Source organism: Merops nubicus, unplaced genomic scaffold, assembly GCF_000691845.1.
Source record: "Merops nubicus isolate BGI_N331 unplaced genomic scaffold, ASM69184v1 scaffold15054, whole genome shotgun sequence".
Classification (NCBI taxonomy): domain Eukaryota; kingdom Metazoa; phylum Chordata; class Aves; order Coraciiformes; family Meropidae; genus Merops; species Merops nubicus.
The window spans coordinates 11,025-28,217 of record NW_008603702.1 but is presented as its reverse complement, the minus strand read 5'-3'; the positions used below and the strand labels follow the sequence as shown (position 1 = coordinate 28,217).

The window sequence follows — 17,193 nt, the reverse complement described above, 5'->3', positions numbered from 1 at the left end:
CTCCCCACTCCCCATCCCGTTACCCCAGGGTAATCCCTTGCAGCAGCAGCTGTGGCTGGGGAGCATTTTTTTTAGCCTGCCAGCTCTCCCACTGGCCCCAGGGGGTATCAGCAGCACAGGAGCAGGGGGATGCACTGGATCCCCACCCCAGGGCCAGTGCACTTCACCAGCTCCACCAGCTATACATCAGAGAAACCTTTCTCAGCACAGGGATCCAGTCACTCACCTTCCCTAAACCAAGAATCAGATCCTTTATCATTCAATTCATCTATTTCAATGACTGATCTTTTCAATTAAATATTTCAGATTCTTACAGAAAAAAAAAAATCAGACAAAATGGTGATTAAAATCACAGTCAATTTGCAATGCTTTCATTGAAAGTACCCGAGCAATCCGATTTAAAAAGACGTTAAGAATCAAAGGCTATTGTTCAGAAAAGTCAATAATATTCCAATACAACTTGTCCACTGGCCTGTGACTCAGTGGGTTGCTCATGAGTGAGTCAATCTCACAAAGCTAAGGCTGGCCACATTCACCAACGGTGAAACACCACCCAGGTCCAAAGTTACATCAGAAGTTAATTTGGTCCCAAAGCCCCATCCGTGTACTCAGTGCAAAGAGCCAGACAGCAATTACTGTCCTAGGTTTTCAAAACACTGAACATGTTTGGAAACAAACCGTTGTCTTCCTGTTTCCAAAGCATGGAGTAAGGCACTAAGTCCTATCAACACATCTCCTGAATCATCCCTTCATGCACAAACATGAAGAAGTAGTCTTCATCCTCCATGAGAGACTTATTCATGAGATGGTAATGAGGCCCCATCCTTCACACCCTGCTAGAAGCACCCAGCCACGTCGCCTTCCCCCCGACCAGATTCTGATACACTCACTCACATTGGGTTGCACATAAATTATGCAGTTGCCTCCACCCAGTTCCAAAGGCCACTCTCCAAAACGAGGTAGGGTATCAGAAGCTAGAGCAGCAAAGCTCATTAGCTTTCAAGGAGGGAGATGCATCTACCCAAAGATGCTTAACGCTTACGGGGTTGTCCAGTTAACAACCACCTATGACAGATGGACTCTGGGAGAGCCTGACTGGGACCTGTGGAAGGGGGGGAAAGATCTTCAGAGCGAACAACAAATGGCTGTTGTGACACTGCCCAGTATTTCTAAAACCAAAATTAAGCCAGAGGGTCCCACACCACGTGAGCAGCCACGTGGCTTTCCTCTGCACATACTCTGATGATTCCAAGTCCTAAGTGAGCGAGTCCTTCTCCAGGGGTGGCTTTGTTCATATTTTATTTAGTGCACTTAAAGTGACATTTTCTACAGCTGGCAAGAGTGAGGTGGCATTTTCTGCATGGATGTTGGCCCATGCAGGGAAGGTCCCCAGCTGGAAGATGCTCTTGGCCCATGTGTTCATAGCCAAGCTAAGAAGCAGAACTCCCATAAGATTCATGAGCAACCCAGTTCTTGCCTACAAAAGAAAGACAAAGACAATTGTCAAGTTTAGACTAGACATCTACAGCATTTGAAGCATGAAGCTATTTAAATATAAACATTTTAAAAATGGAAGGCCTGATTGCCATTAATATTAGCAACATCTTAAGCCACAAAGGCCATTCTGCAGATGCTTACCAAGCTTTGATCCATAAAAAGCATTAACATCTGTTTAGCCTCAGGAATGTGAGCAGGAACTGGGACTGAGCCTATTTTTACTCACAAGCTTTATTTCACTGAGCTGGGGAACATTTCCTGCATCCATAAACCTCTGAATCTGAGCTGCTGACACTAGCAGGAACAGGAGCAGGGTTTGTGAGATGCTGAGCACATTTCAAGACCATTTTTGTCACTGTCTGGAGCCATGGTGGCTCCAAATTTCACTGTCAGGCTTCATGCAGGCTCCTTCCATATCCCCATGCTTTCAAACACCGCTGAGAACACTATCAGAACTCTGTATTTTCACTTCACCACTGAGCAAGTAACAATCAAGAAAAATCTTTTTTTAAATGCTCCACTCAGGCTGATCGTTCTCAGCTTTTTCTGTATCTGAAAGAACTTACCATATCCTTGACCATCAAGTGTCCAGAAGAAAAGGCAATTGAGTTAGGAGGTGTTGACACTGGCAGCATGAATGCATAGGAGCATCCTATAGTTCCTGGTATCATTAAATAGAGGGGATTTACTTTCAGACGAATGGCCTTGAAAAACAAAAAGGAAAAGAAATTGTACCTTGGGAATTAGGGGTCACAGGCAGCTGTGTGAAAGAATGCAAACAGCCAGTGCACTGTGCTGAGCTGGATCCCACACTCCATGGCACACAGTCCTGCACCTCACCAACAGCATCTGAAGGATGAGTATCCTTTGGGTCTACATTATGCTACAGGCACTTGCTTTGTTGCTCCCAAGGATTTCAAAGTGCCTGAAGCCCAGGAGCAGGAGAACCATACGGTGCCTGCTGCAGTACAGACCCAACACAAACCTGTCCGAGGGGCAGAGAGAGGAGCAGAGCAGAGGAGCAGCTGGTCTTGCCATGGGACTACCTTACCAGCTCTGCCAAGACCGGCAGAAAGATGATGATAGTGGCTGTGTTGCTGGCAAACTCCGTGAACAAGGCGATGACGATGGTGATGAGGATGACAGCCACGGGTGGCGGCACACCCTCCAAGGGATGCAGACGGCCTCCTATCCAGACAGACAAACCAGACTCCTGCAGAGGCAGAGAGCAAACAAGCTGGAGAGCAGAGCTCCTGCATCCCTGCAGGTGAGCTGCTCCTCTCCTAGAACTGCAAATTACACATGACCTTCACAAGCACCTACGGGCAGTGTCCTTGGGGTACTTAACAGCAAGCAGTTTGAAAGGACTGGTAACTTCTCTTAACCTCCATCATATTGTTGACACTTACTTAAGAGTCAAGAAACTTGACCTTCAAGTGTAGTGCCTCCACAGTTACAAATTTCCTAGAGCCAAACGAGAACCCCAAGTAACACCCTGATAAAGTCCAGCTCTGTTGGGCAAGATGACTGCAACATGGCATGAGCAGCAGGCCTCACCTCACAGCCCTTTGCCATGGCAAAGCCTCCTCCAAGCAGTAAGATGATGTTCCAGGGCACAGTCTCTTGGGCTTTCCTCCAAGTCAGCAAGGGCTGTGTCTCAGTGTTTGGGGCTGGATGAAGAGAAAAACCCCACATCAAACACCCACCCAAAGAGGAGCACTTCAGTCGTCACCTGACAGAACGAGCCTGACGTCAGTGCTGAAGCTTGCTAACTGTGAGTTACTGATAGCTAAAATATACATATGGACTCTCTTAAGCTAGACAATTAAAAGGTCATTAACTTAATATCAGGTCTTTAAAAAAAGGAAAAGAAATTGTAGCACTTAGTTTTATTTGAGGCTTTCTGGAGAGAACATTTAATATCAGGTTCATTTTGTCCCTCTAACAGACAAACATTGTCCTCAACAAAGGAGAGTCTGTGGAAGGAGGACATTTTCTACCATTTTAATTATGAAGATGTCATTAATTTTCCACTTACTGTTCAGCAGCCAGTGAGTTTTATAGTAAAGAGCTTATCTGCTCTAAAGGCCTTCTCTTAATACATGAGCTCTGTCATATGGAAGTATACACTAGCAGGACTGTACTTCACTGAACAAGGACACATATATTTTATCCAGAGGAATAAACATCTTCCCACGTGTAGACAACACAAATGTGCATGACTCAAAGCAGCCAGTATTTTTCCCATAGACCCCAGGTGGTGCTGCACCATCCACAAAGGGCCATCAGCTGCACCTCCACATCAAAACCATCTCTCACTCCAAGTGGCTTATGAATTAATTTGTATCTCACTGCTACTCAAGAGGACAGACCCAAGACCTCAAAAGACTCCTGGTACCAAAACCTGCTGGAGAGTTTGGGCTTTACAAGTTTAAATTCTAAATTATTCTAGGAACTGAGGAAGGGCTCCTATTTTTGAGTATGGACAACTCATTGAGCTCTGCCCTCTCAGGGGTTCACATTCCCCCCTGAGGGACAGGAGCTGTTTGGGAGTCAGCAACCAAACCTCTGTTTCACAACCAGGTCTATTATGGTAGATCAACATCGATTTCAGTTCACTTTGACCCACCACTGCATCATTTCTGACAGCTGCATGAGCAACTGAGTCATCCCTGCAACGGGCAGCAGGGCAGTGGCTGCTAAACCTCTTCTGGCCCTTCAGAAGAAAAGGTTCTGTAGGATCAAATCACACCTTCAAGCCACGCTGCTCCAGATGGCCAGTGCAGCTGTTGTGTGCTGGTGCAGGTCCAAGGGGGCATAGTCTTAGCTCTTGCTCTGTGCCTGCCCTGCCAGAGCACAGACAAGGGCAGAGTCCCTGCCCAGTGGCGTCTCCTACTCACCTTTCAAGTCAAACCACCACTTGAAGGAAGGTTTTTGTGAAGGGAAGAAGAACAGTATAATCACGATGGTGATTCCCGTAACTGCATCCGAGATAAACCTGCCCAAAAGCAGCAGAAACACTTGTAAGTACAAGCCTGTAGAATTACAAAGTTTATAAGAACAGGAATTTACCAAAGGAGATTACAAGTTTCCACCAGGTTTGAAAAAAGCTCATTGTTCTTGGTTCTTTTATTTTTAATTCCCTGTCAAGCTACATTTCTACGACAGGCTGTGAACCCCTTAGAAAAGCTGCCCTACAAATGCAAAAACCAGGATCTAATCCCCACCACACTGATGCTCTGGCCGTTCTGGTTGCAAAGTCATGGTCAGTCCATGAGGGGCTGTGAGGACAAGTTTCCTCATCTCATTGCAGAGAGGAAGAGAGGCAGATCCCAGACCACATTATTTACATCAGCTCTTTGCAAATTGGTCAGACTCTAAGGTGGGAGGCAGGCTCCACCCAGTAAAGAGCTTAAGCATGTGTGTGTTTGTAAGGAGCTACTAACTGATGAGGGAAAAGTCTGTAACTACTTTGCTGTATTAAGGAATCATTTATTAAGCTAAGGCTTTATTAAAAAAAAAAAAAAAAAACCAAAACCAACAAACTATGAAGGTCTCTTTTGTTAAGGAATAACATTCTCTTTGAGCTTCAGCATTCCCCAACTGCTATATCCATTCATCTTCCCAAAGTATGGATTGCACAGGACAGACTAACTTGCCAGACAGACAGGCTAGCACTCAGGGCCAGCTCCTGCCATCTCTCTTCACTCTCCCAAGCTCCAGTGAAATCAGTGGATTGCATAAAATAAAAATCTGTATTTCACTGTAAATGTACCTATAAACAGCATTCCCAACATTAAAACCCTAGGGATGGCCTCAGATAGACACATGTCAACACTTCCCATCAGTCTTCCTCTACCTCCACCAGGAGACAGAAATAATAAAGCTGGCTCTGCTACTTGAGGCTCTGTTTAATTTATTCCAGGAAACCTGAGTAGTAGTCTTAAGCAATACAAGCAGAAACCTAGGAGTCTCAATGACTTGGAAGTGCCATTGAAAAATATCGCAGTGGAATGAAAAAAACCCCTTACCCTGGTGCAAACAAGCTTGCCCAACCTGGAATGAATTTGGGATCCCTGGAGAACAGCATGATTGCAAACATGCAGAAGAAGAAGAAAATCGCCTGTTCTGCAAACCTAAAATGAAAAGAAATGCAGTTAAAGTGATGATGGGCTAAAGGGGTGGATCCAAGGTAAGACAAAGTGTTGAGCTAAGGGGTGGATCCAAGGTAAGATAAGCATCGAGCTCAGGCTACAGCTGCTTGGGTGAGAAGTTAGGGTGGTTTTCTAAAAATAACTACAGTGAAACACTGGAATACCTTTGAAATCTATTTGAAAATTTGAAAGTTCTCTTATTGGAAAATAATAATGAGGGACATGACAGGCATTAGGAATGCCCATATGTCACAAGAGGCACACGTAAGGTTGACCCTCTGGCTGTGGCAAAGAGGAAGGGCCAAACAGCTCCTCATGGTCATTCCTTTCACCACTGCCCTCTGGGATGTCCCTAAAGCACAGTGGTCAGTGAGGGACAACTTCACTCCAATTCAAGCAATGTAAAAGCACAGCTCAGATTCCAGTCAACTGTAAGACAGCAGGAACAAACTTCTTCAAGGTCAAAACCTAAAGAGTATCCCTTAGAGACATGATAAAGAGCAGGGTAAAAAGCAATATAATTCACTATGTATCTAGTGGAGTCAAGATTTAACCAAGACAATGCCTCAAAATGCTGTTTAAAATCTCTACGAGCACAAAGATGGGCATTGAAACCATTGGGAAGAGGCCACTTGAACTGATTTCAAGTTATGGGGTTGCTAATCAAATTGGTAGAGTACAGCTTAATGGACTTTCTCACTGCTAGACCTCAAAGTGGGACTTTGATTCTTTCAGAGACATTTTGCAGGCTGCTCGATAATGTACAAATAAACCAATTTCTTTCATTTACAGCACAGGCACAGACAATTGTCTTTGAAGAACCACTCCATTTTCCACACGACAGCAATAATTACAGGGTCAATAGCATGACACAAACATCACTGAATCTTCACAGCGTTGCTGCGAGTATGAAAATAGTATTTTACAAATGGAGAAACACAGACCATTTAAGGTTAAGTTCTACAGTTTCAAAAATCTTCACTAGCCCTGCTTGCCTAGAACATCAGTGGCTGGATGGATATATTTAAGGTTTGATTCACAGAGATACTCAACTTTTTCTGCTTCCCCCCTTTTTGGTATTCCTCATGTTTCTTTCTGCTGGTCCCCTTCTCTAAAATATGATCCCCATCACTGCAATTTGCACAAAGTTGTTTCCAGAAGACAAGACCTTTGAGAAGCTACAATAAGAAACTAAAAGTCTCTTGTTCTTTCTAACAGAGTTGAAAGTGTTGCTCAGAAAGACTAAGGTATTCCATGACATGGATCCAATCTCTTTCCACATGCTTTCTTTGAGCAGCTATTAAGATTTCTTAAAATACATCCACAATCCGTATATTTTGTATTTATCATATGATTCATCAGCCTCCTCAGCAAGTGCTCCCTGCTTTGCAGAACAGGTATGCCCACACCTTCAAGGTTCTGCCAGCATTGGTTAGTATGTAACACACAGAGGATTGGTTTTGCTCCTGGAGCAGAAAAATTATGAACAGTAATTAAACAACCCAGCATGAACCTTGTTCTTGAGAAGATTTGAGTACAAGCTGCTATTTCCAATTATTCCAGTTAGTGAAGGTGGAAAGGCTAGAATGTGCAAAAAGCAAACTTCAGCAGGTTACAAACACTCCGAGTGCAAACACCTATCTAATTTTGTTTTAAAAATCTGCGTTTCCCCCAGCTCTCCACTCTTAAGACAGGACATTTCCAACCCACTTGATTTCTTCTTCATTTCAGCCCCAACTATAACTCACTTTGTTGGACCCAGTTTCTGATAATCCTCCTTTATCACTTCTCTGGCTCGGGCTTCTGCATCCACTCTTATATTTGACTTTTTTGTTCGCCAGCCCCTGCCAAGAAACACGGTTACATTTTTACATGCCTCTAACATGACTGACACACAGTAAATGCTGCACCTTCTACTGCAGCCTCTGCAGGACTCCTGTGCTTCTCCAGTGCCTGCTCTGCAAGTTTCAAGGAGCTGCACATCTCTGGCAGCTCAGTTTGCATTATCTTCAGATTATGCAGACTAATGACGAAGGTCTTCTGGTGCAGATGAAGGCAATAAGGCTCTATGTTAGATATCCTTTCTCTATACATTCAAACAAAGGAGACCCTGCAGAGGTTAGAAAGTTTCATTTATATTCCGAACCATTTCCTCCAGCATAGGCTGTGATTGCCAAAAGGGAGTCCCAACACTGCAGGATTTCCTCATCTCTAGCAGTTACCTACTTGGGCAAAACAACTAGGAAGAGGGTGACATGGAAAATTAATCTTCATTTCTCAAGTCACTTGCAATTTCCTGGATGCTGCTGAGGATCAACAAAAGCATAAGGAATTTGTAACTGGCCAGGAATGTTAATGTGCTCCTGGCTAAGCCTCTTAGCCCGGCCACACTACCCACACACACTGCTTGATCCTTTGTAGCATGTGCACACAAACAGTATATTCATCTCTTATCACATCCCATGACACTGAACTTGGTTTCTACCCCACCTGTGACCTTGATCAAACCTACAAACCCACTTCCCTGCACCAGATCCATCCACCTGCTTCTGTGGTGCCTGTGCTTCCCTAGCTCATTCACTGTGTCAAAGGGATAGCGTGGCTGGATCTTCTATATGGATAAACAATTGATCATACAGAAGTTCCTGAATCTCAAATAGCAGTACTTGGCCCTTCAATTTCTTTTTTTTTTTGGGGGGAGGTTATTAATCTTCCTATTAGCTTCAGCTCAGTCAGCCTGCACCTAAGCAGGCTTTTAATGTCTTTTGGATTCAAGCAAAGCCAACCCGCTATGGGAGCGATGTCCATCTGCTTGTGTTGTGCTGCAGACAGCAAGGACTTGCCCACATTGAAAGTCCAGGCGCTGCCCCTGAGCCCTTAGAGTCCAAGCAGCCCAAAACCTCCTGCAGCCCCTCGGCTGTACTCGTGCAGCTCTGCAGCGTCTCTTCCCTGCCGCTGGGGAATACTGGTATCTGTGCTGCCCCAGCTATCCCAGTAAAGCTGGGCTCTGTGCTCACAGAGACAAGCCAAACAAAACAAGAAGCATCACGTTCTCTGAGCACAAGAGCAATTCTGCATTTTGGTAGGGGCTTTGGCCAGCACAGCTACCTCTTCCCTCTGACCATCCAGGGCCATGCCAGCAGAACACCCAGGCTGTGCCCCAGCCCTCACTGAAGGACCCAGGAATCCAGGCTCCACATCTCACAAGTGCTGGGCACGCAGAGCATCCCATGGCAGCAGAGTCTCGCACGAAGCCGTTTAAGGACCAGCATTTGGCATTTTTTGGATTGAAACTTTCCCATTCAGTCTTTCCTGTCTCTGAGACAATGTAAATATTTGGACACCTGTTCCTGTTTGTTTTTGTTTCCCCTCTTCTATTTCCATTTTAAACTCAAAATAACAATTAAAGACTTTTCTAAATATTAGAAATTCTGTATGGTCCCTGGAGGAAGCAGGACCATGAGTTTGTTACTATCACATATGAATGAGTGAGCAGGGGGAGAAAAGGCTCCAAATGAACCAGCACAGCAATGCTGCAACCATTTTAAGTGGTGTACACCAGAGGTTGCATGTATCCAGCAAAGATTCACCAGAAAAACATGTTATTCTAAGTTACAGATTAACACATTGTTGTAAAATTAAGCCCTGTTGTGAAGTATTCCAAACCCAAGTTTCTGTCCCAGGAACAAGTCCTGCCTCTCTTATGTTCTAGGAGACTTTTGATACTAATTCCAAAGAAACCAAGATTTCATGCTGGTCTTCAAAGTCTGAATCTATTGTCAATGATAATTGACCTGCCACTGGTATATACTGCCCAGATCAGGGAGTAAAACAGCTTTTAAAAATTGTATATTTAACTGAATGAATATATAATACATACTCTGCACATATAGGAATGTTACCTAACTGAAATAATATGAGATACCCTTAAAACCTTCCTGTTGCATATCAGCTTCTTAAAAGCATGATCTGAAGTTAGTTATGAAACTAACTTCATGATCTGAAGCATCTTGAAGTTAGTTATGAAACCCCACACTGTCCAGAAGATGAACTCAAGTGATGTAAGTAGATTTAGTATGAAAACCGTGATGCACATGTATTGGGTATAACTACTCTACAAATATGTATAGTGAATATAAACATACCTTAGGTTAATTCCTCCATACAGGATGGAGATCCACAGCCATCCCAGGAGAAGAAAAATCAGCATTAAAGGAAATGCAAACATAAACCAAGAACCAAAGTTCACCACATCACATTCTGGAAAATAACTAAGCAAATGGGAAAAATCAAGTTAATTCAAGAAGGGAAAACAGCCCTTCAATTTAAGGGTAAACAAACATCTAAGATCAGCAGCAAAACATCCTACAAACTTGCCAGTGTGCATTGAAAAGAATTCCTCCATGTGCATTAGCAGTTACCTGGACACTAGGAGAGACGGGGAGCATTGTGTTGGGACAACCCCCCAAGCCATCCTGCCATCCCCAGCTCACCCAGCCCAGCTCTGCAGCCTCCATGAGAAGATCTGAAGTGCTCCCTCCAGATGGCTGATGCTCTCATACCATGATGCTCCTGAACACCCTGGATTAAATCCTGCTACAGTACCTGCTGGAGAATCTGAGCACGGACCTCACAGGGATTACTTGTAGAAGCCAGCAAAGAAATGTCTACAGGCACTTAGGATGGCACAAATTTCTATTTCTATGCACACAGGAGGCATCTTTTATGACTAAGAAAATAGGCCAGAAGTAGTGGGTTCCTTATCTTCCTCTCTACCACACACAGAATTGCTCACAAAACGCTACAAAGCCTGTCTCATCAAAACAGTTCCCAGACTAATTATGAACATGGGGTGAAGTCCCAGTAAAATCCATGGGATTAAAAGCATCAGTAAGGTGAAGCACCAGCTGGGCTGCCAGCATGGCTGTGCACACTGGAAACCTGCCGATACCGCTCCCTGCTTTCATCTGCTCCCAAAGTTCCAAAATGTTCTGGGAAGACATAAATTTTCCACGCTAGCTCTCAGCACAGAAAGGAATTTCCTACAGGGACAGAGAACATGTCTCTGTTTTCCAGGATTTACGAGGCTCTCCAGGATGCCTCCCATACCTCTTCAGCTGTCCCAGAAGGATGAGGTTTGGTGCGGTTCCCGTCAGCGTTGCAGTACCTCCAATGCTCGCCGCATAGGGGATTGAGATGAGGAAACCTTTCCATATATTTGTTTTGTATTCCTCCTCCTTCTTTAAGTCTGAGAGAGCATCGCTGGCAACCTCCTTCTCCTCCGTCAGATCTTTGCTTTAAAACAGTCCAAAAGAGAATCCGGTGAAAGTCCTGGTTTAAACACAGCGCAGCCACTTCAGAGCCTTGACAGAAGGAAAATTCCCAGTTTTTAGAAATCCAAGCTAATGCTGCCCTCGAGGACACTTAAGCAGCCCAGTGCAGCAGAGGGGTCTGCTTGGTGAACTGCCAGCAGGACCAGCAGCCTTGCAGAGGGCAGAGCACCCTCAGCACCCATCCATAGGAGCTGAGGGTGCACATGCCTTGCCCAGCCCCTCAGCAACTTGTAACACTAAGTTAAAACTGCTAAAAGGAAAAAAAAAAAAAATCGATAGCACTGAGAGGAAAGAAATATCTGTTCCTGAAAAGATGCTTCCTTCCCATCATTGTTATCAAGGCAGGACCATCACCAGTGTGTAAATCCTGGTGGGCTTTACAGCACTGGCTTCACACATTTGATGTTCCTGAAAAAAAAACAAGGCACAATTCCCCAGCAGGAGACACTTCTGGCTACCATTTCAGAGTGGCTGGAAAATCTCTGCAATGATTTGAGAATGCAGAGGGATGCTGGATACACAGAGGAGGGTTTCTGTCATCAGGCTGCTAGTGATTGGGACATTGGGCATAATCAAAACATTGCAATGACTGGATTCCAAATTCCCTGAAACTCGATCTAGCTCAGGGGATAATTCTCTCTCTCAACTAATACAAACTTTATAGTTAACTTACTCCTCAGTACTTGCCAGAAACTGCATCTCAGTTGGTACAGTGTAAAGTTTATTCTGCTGTAAAGATGCTGAAAAAGAAAGATGAGGACTTTAAAACAGTTCAAAGCATCTAGAATATTCTCCTTGAGCTAAGCAGAGGAAGGGAGGACACAACTGCCATTTCCAGAGGAGGGCCTGTGCAAACGAAGGCCAGCTCACACCCAGGGGACAGGGTCAGGAGCACCCAGTGGGGATGACCAAGCCCACCTCCTCCTGCCACCGCTCCCATCCTGCAGCACCCAGCTTCTCCTCCAACACCCAGACATTCTGTCCTTTTACTTCTTGCCACTAGTTGGGTTCTGGGATCTTCTAATGTGACCAGAAGTTCCAGAGTGTCCCTTATCAAGTCATAGGTCTGGGGTGGGGATTTTTGGGGGAGGGTCAACCATAGCTCATTCGCAGGAAGAAAAACTGTTGGGCGTGATGTATCTCTAAGGCACATTCCCCAAGGTACAGCAGGAGCGGTCCCTGCCACAAAGATCCATTCCCAAGGGACAAGAACTTTACCTCCTGCAGACACCTAGTGCAAAGTCATCTTAAAGCTGCAATCCCATCTTTAAAGACAAAAGCTAAACACATTTGGGGCGTAGGCTTTGTACCAGGTCCTCTAAAATCGACCCAAACAGACAGAACCATACCCTAGCCCATCATCCCCTCCACAAATGACAGACCCTTCAGGCTGGGCAGCTGGTCCCCAAAACAAGTTCAGGGCCACACCAGAGGGACCCTCCTGCATACTTCACACAGGTTCTGCCTCATTGTCCTCCTTATCACCAACCCCAGGAACACAAGCAGGACTCAGGAGCACTTCAGGAAAGGGTGTGTTTTGATCAGAATGACCAATGTTCTCTTTGGCAGTAAACTGGGAGGTGCACATCATTCTACCACACACATACATAAGGAGAAATTCAGAAATACAACATGAAATGACAGAAATTCAATACACTCAACTCTTTTTAACCAGATCTCACACTACAGCTTGTGGCATTTGTAGTCCTGGCTCATGGCTCAGCCTCCTGCAGTTGGAAATAGAGGTGTCCTCTTAAACCCCGTTTTCCATATTCCTCCTGAGGACTGGAGCACCTGTGGCCCAGGTGGCCCTTCCCCATCGCTGCTGACTCTGCTGTCTTTCCTTAGGCTCTTTGCATGTTTTTGGGTCCAGAAGCCTGTGTTCCTGCACCATCCCAGACTCTGCAGACTACTGTGTGCAGAGGCCCATTCCTGGTACTGCCACCCGAGCAGCCCCCAAATTTCCTTGCACTCCTCCTCAGAATAAATCATGATCCTCTTAAACCCATACTGGCACTGGGGACCAAAAGTAGAGCATGGAGAAAGGCCAGTGGTCAAAGTCTCTGGACTGGCTCACGTGTGCACCAAAGACTCTGAGCTCATTCCAGCTCAGTGAACCAAGGAGTTTTGCAAAGTCATGTTTTACACATTGCTAATTTACCGAATTGAAGTTAATTGTCTTGGACACACACATGCTGAGCTTTCATCCCAGCAATGCTGCGATGGAGGGATGTCATAAGGAGGACAAATATTAACCCATGGTTGACTGTTGCAATGCATCTAGCCCAAGGCTTTTTACCACTGCCATCCAATCCAAGTCTACTGTTGGCTCTGCAAAGACATATTTCATTGTACCTCTTTAACATTTTTCAATTTTTTTGCCCCTGCTAAGCCCAAACTCCCATCCCATCTTGCCAGGACCATCTGTGAGTTACCTTTCAAGCAAAGTTTGCAAAAAGCAACCATGCAAAATAAAACTAGAGTGTTGCTGCAGAGCAAACTTTTCCTATGAAACTCATAAAAATTAGTTGAAAATTGTCGCAGGTCCTTAAGTCAGAAGAGGTCAAAGACCACTGAAGTGGGATCTGGCTGTACCTGCCCCTCATGGAGTAGCATAAGAAGGTTTCATTAGCCATTTGACCCAAATACCTCGTACACCTTACAAGCAAAAATGCTTGTCCTAGATCAGTTTGGCTTTAATAACACTTATTGTTTCTAAGAGGTTAAAAAGGCCTGAGAAGGAATATTTCCACCCACTGAGGGATGTAGGCAGCAGCACTGGGGCTGTACCCTGCCAGCACAGCCTGGAGTTAGGCAGCAGTGTCCAAAAATGCACATTTCCTACCTGCCCCTTCAGAGACATAGTTTCCAGGTCTATGACCCAACAAAACACCTCACACTGACTGCAGTTTATCTCAGATTTGCAGAAGATACTGTCTATGCAGGAAAAAAAAGGATGGAAATATTTTCTCAGCATTTTTACCTGGAAGTACTGAAGCTGCTCAGAGAAATGAAATACTGCCAGTGGTGGGTTAGTGGGCAGAGATGAGGAGAGATGGTCAGGCTTGTCACACACCTATGGCTGGAGATGTCAGAACTGCAGGGAATCTACAACCCACCTCCAAAAGGAAAATTCTGGAAGTTGAAAAAAGCCTGTTGGTGTTCAGTTGATTACCCTGCTTCTCTAAACCAGAACCAGGTGAGACTTTAGTTGCCAAAGCTCACCTAACTGCACTCTTACATCACGAGCCAATAGCGTCAAAATGAGCAAAACTCGGCACCAAATTCTGCCTATCAATAAGACAAGCATGGAAACATTTACTGATTTGTAACATGCTGCCCACATGACTGAGCATGGACATAAGTAACTGCAACCTTGAGGTTCCCTCATTAGCAAAAAAGTGTGACCAACTGGATCAGAGACATCACTTTAACTCTGGCATCACTTTATGAGGTCACTTTTAACTCTGTGTTTGTAAGCAAAGCCCTTCACAAAGCTGGGTTTATTCACTTGTTGAGATGTCTTCAGAAAATCAAATGCTTTTACATGCTACATATTTTATTTATTTATTTTTAGACCCCAAATTTTTTTTAGCCTCCTGGACACTACTATGGTGTTATTAAAACATACCCAAGCAGATTCACAAGCTGACCGTGCCACACACCACTGTACAAGTGTGCTTCCACACAGTCTCCTTTGCAAATAAATCTGCCTATCTTTTTTGGCAAAGAGATTAATTACTTTTTATAATTTACCTGAAGTATGAACTATGATATGGATCTACCTTTCTCAGAAGAACTTGGTGTAGCAAACCCACTGGAGATGTGCGATGCCTTGGCTGCGGCGCACTGGGCAGACAGGAGCCCCTGCAGCACTCTCACCTTCACACCTCTGCTCCAAGGTGTAACACCACATCAGGCACTTCTCACTGACTTGGGTTTAGGGCTTCCTTCAAGGAACTCATCCAGTCAGAAAGATTACAGAAAAGGATGAGCCTACCTTGGTTCACCAAAGTTCAAATAAAAAGTCTATATGAAAACCTGCACTTGGATGTTGTACATTGTACAGATGATGCCTCCTTCACTTGTATTTCTTACTTTTATGTCTCTACCTCAAAAGAAAAATACATCATCATGCATGATATTTGCAAAGCTTCACTTTATTCCTTCTTCTACTTGCACATCTCTCCCTTTGCCTTTCCTGGCTTCTCTCACCACTGTAAGTGTTATGAGCCAATGTCTAGGACAATGGGCGTCTTGATGATGCGTGTTCCCAAACTCTGCTGTACTTACAGTCACAACTACACGGTCAAATCATTTCAGAGGATGGGATCAAGGTTACAAGCAGACTGACAAAGACAATGCTTCTACAGAATAAGGAATTATAGCAAGAAGGTCAGTGAGGTTGATTTTAATAGATGTGAATGGCCAAAAATTCATAAAGCAAATGTGATAAAGCAACCTGGAGTGCAAATATCTCATGATTGGTAGACATTAATGAAGAATGATTCATTATATCTTTATTAGAGTATGCATGTTTGAGTCTTCTGGTGACTCATTTTTCTGCCTTAGGTCTCAGTGAGAATCAAAAAGCCATTGCTTTTACATCATGGGGGCAGAAGAACTACTAATTAGTGCAAGAAAGAGAAGCTGTGACTACTGCTTCAACTACCAGTAATAGCTGTAAGGGGACTTGGAGCTATTCACAACTTCATTTCAGTTTTGCTGTTTCTCATCCCTGTGTGCCAGAAGCCCAAGCTCTTGGTCAATGACTGCTGAAGGGAGGGCTGTAGGAAGACCTTACCTGACTGCCTACTCCTGACCCAGCCTGTCCATAACTTGCCCAGAAGTAACACCAAGCAGTAGCCTCAAGCTGGGAAACCACAAAGCACTTTATAAATAGGTGTTCAACCCGCCAGCCCTCTCTCTGTCCTCCCTTTCTCACCCACACAGGCTCCAGTTTCACAGAAGAAACAGCAAATCCCAGAAGAGAACCCACCCGTCCATGAGCACAGGGCAGCTCTGTGTGCTGCCACAGAGGGACCGTTGTCACCCTGCTCCAGCTACCTGGCCAGACCCTTGTCTGTCCCTGTAGCAACACACCAGCCTGCAGCACTCATCCACTCAGGTGTTACTATGCCCAGCCCTGCCTGGCCCTGCTGATCCCTGCAGAGAGGTGTCTGTGCTACTCCCATCACCACCATGCCCACAGAGCTGGACTTTCACTTGTGCCAGCAGCAGGTCTGTGGAGCAGGTAGGCTGGGCACCACCACTTCATGGTTTTTCCAGACAATTCAGAAGCATGACTTCCTACACAGCATGAGGAAGGGGCAGGATAAAAGGGAGTTTTATGACAATACTCTTCCAATACAGTAATAGAGCTTATATTAAAATGGGACCAGCACTGAGATCAAGCTGCAGCTAAGAAACCTGGCACTTATGCCAGTAAAGTCAATAAAACTGGGCATACTTGACAGCAGCAGGGCAGACCTCAGCTGGCTTATACTACTGCCCTATCTCAATTACCTTGGTTTTCTTCATTCTCCCTGTTTATATCCTTAGAGGTGTCTTTCTCCCCAAAGAGGCTTTTTAAAATTGCATTTGCAATTGGAAGCATCATAGCAGTGGAGGCAGTATTACTTAACCACATGGACAGGAAAGACGTTGTCAGCATCATCCCTAAAATTAGTCTGGAAGAGAGAAAAAAGGAAAAGCTGAATTTCTTCAGTTTGGCAAGTTCTCCAGTGTGTTATAGCTGTAGGAAGGAAAGTTCACATACAGAGATAACAAAACTAACAGCAAAAAGGACTTCTGTGACTATCCTGTAACTGGATGGAGCACAATTATGGGGCTGAAGCAAACAATTCTGCTTGTGCTCTGCTGGCCTCTGAGCAAAAGCAAAGGCAAACAGCTGAATAGACTCAATAAGCTGGAAAGAGGAGGTGTGGACAGCCCCTGGTATGGGAGACCCTCAGCCCACCAGAGCAGAGCCACATCCCAAGTGCCTGCAGCTCATGTGCCCCACGGAGACCCCCTGGTCCCATAGTCACCTGGCTGGCTGGACTCCCACCAGCATGAGGACCCGGAGCGCGATCCTGCGGTGTAAATTCCACTCCTCAATGGCCGAGGCCATGATTAAACCACTGAGGAAGAGGAAATTGGTGTCTAAAAAATACTGTGGGCAAACTTTGTTAGATGGGAGGATCCCC

General features: G+C 44.9%; 1 protein-coding gene across 2 annotated transcripts in view; it reads right to left on the bottom strand.

Moving 5' to 3' along the window:
• Positions 1–1,282: 1,282 nt before the first annotated feature.
• Positions 1,283–17,193, bottom strand: part of SLC13A3 (solute carrier family 13 (sodium-dependent dicarboxylate transporter), member 3) — a 16,080-nt gene continuing 169 nt past the window's right edge. Inside the window, exons 2-13 of one of the 2 annotated variants that reach the window (XM_008938768.1) lie at positions 17,035–17,193; positions 16,511–16,674; positions 11,658–11,724; positions 10,761–10,946; positions 9,797–9,922; positions 7,400–7,495; positions 5,529–5,633; positions 4,398–4,495; positions 3,055–3,167; positions 2,549–2,710; positions 2,064–2,201; positions 1,283–1,477 (exon numbers count right to left, since the gene is read on the bottom strand). In XM_008938768.1, the coding sequence (XP_008937016.1) occupies positions 1,292–1,477; positions 2,064–2,201; positions 2,549–2,710; positions 3,055–3,167; positions 4,398–4,495; positions 5,529–5,633; positions 7,400–7,495; positions 9,797–9,922; positions 10,761–10,946; positions 11,658–11,724; positions 16,511–16,674; positions 17,035–17,193 (1,600 nt within the window). In that variant the 3' untranslated portion in view covers positions 1,283–1,291. The remainder of the gene's footprint in view (positions 1,478–2,063; positions 2,202–2,548; positions 2,711–3,054; positions 3,168–4,397; positions 4,496–5,528; positions 5,634–7,399; positions 7,496–9,796; positions 9,923–10,760; positions 10,947–11,657; positions 11,725–16,510; positions 16,675–17,034) is intronic. The other variant, XM_008938767.1, reaches the window with a different exon arrangement.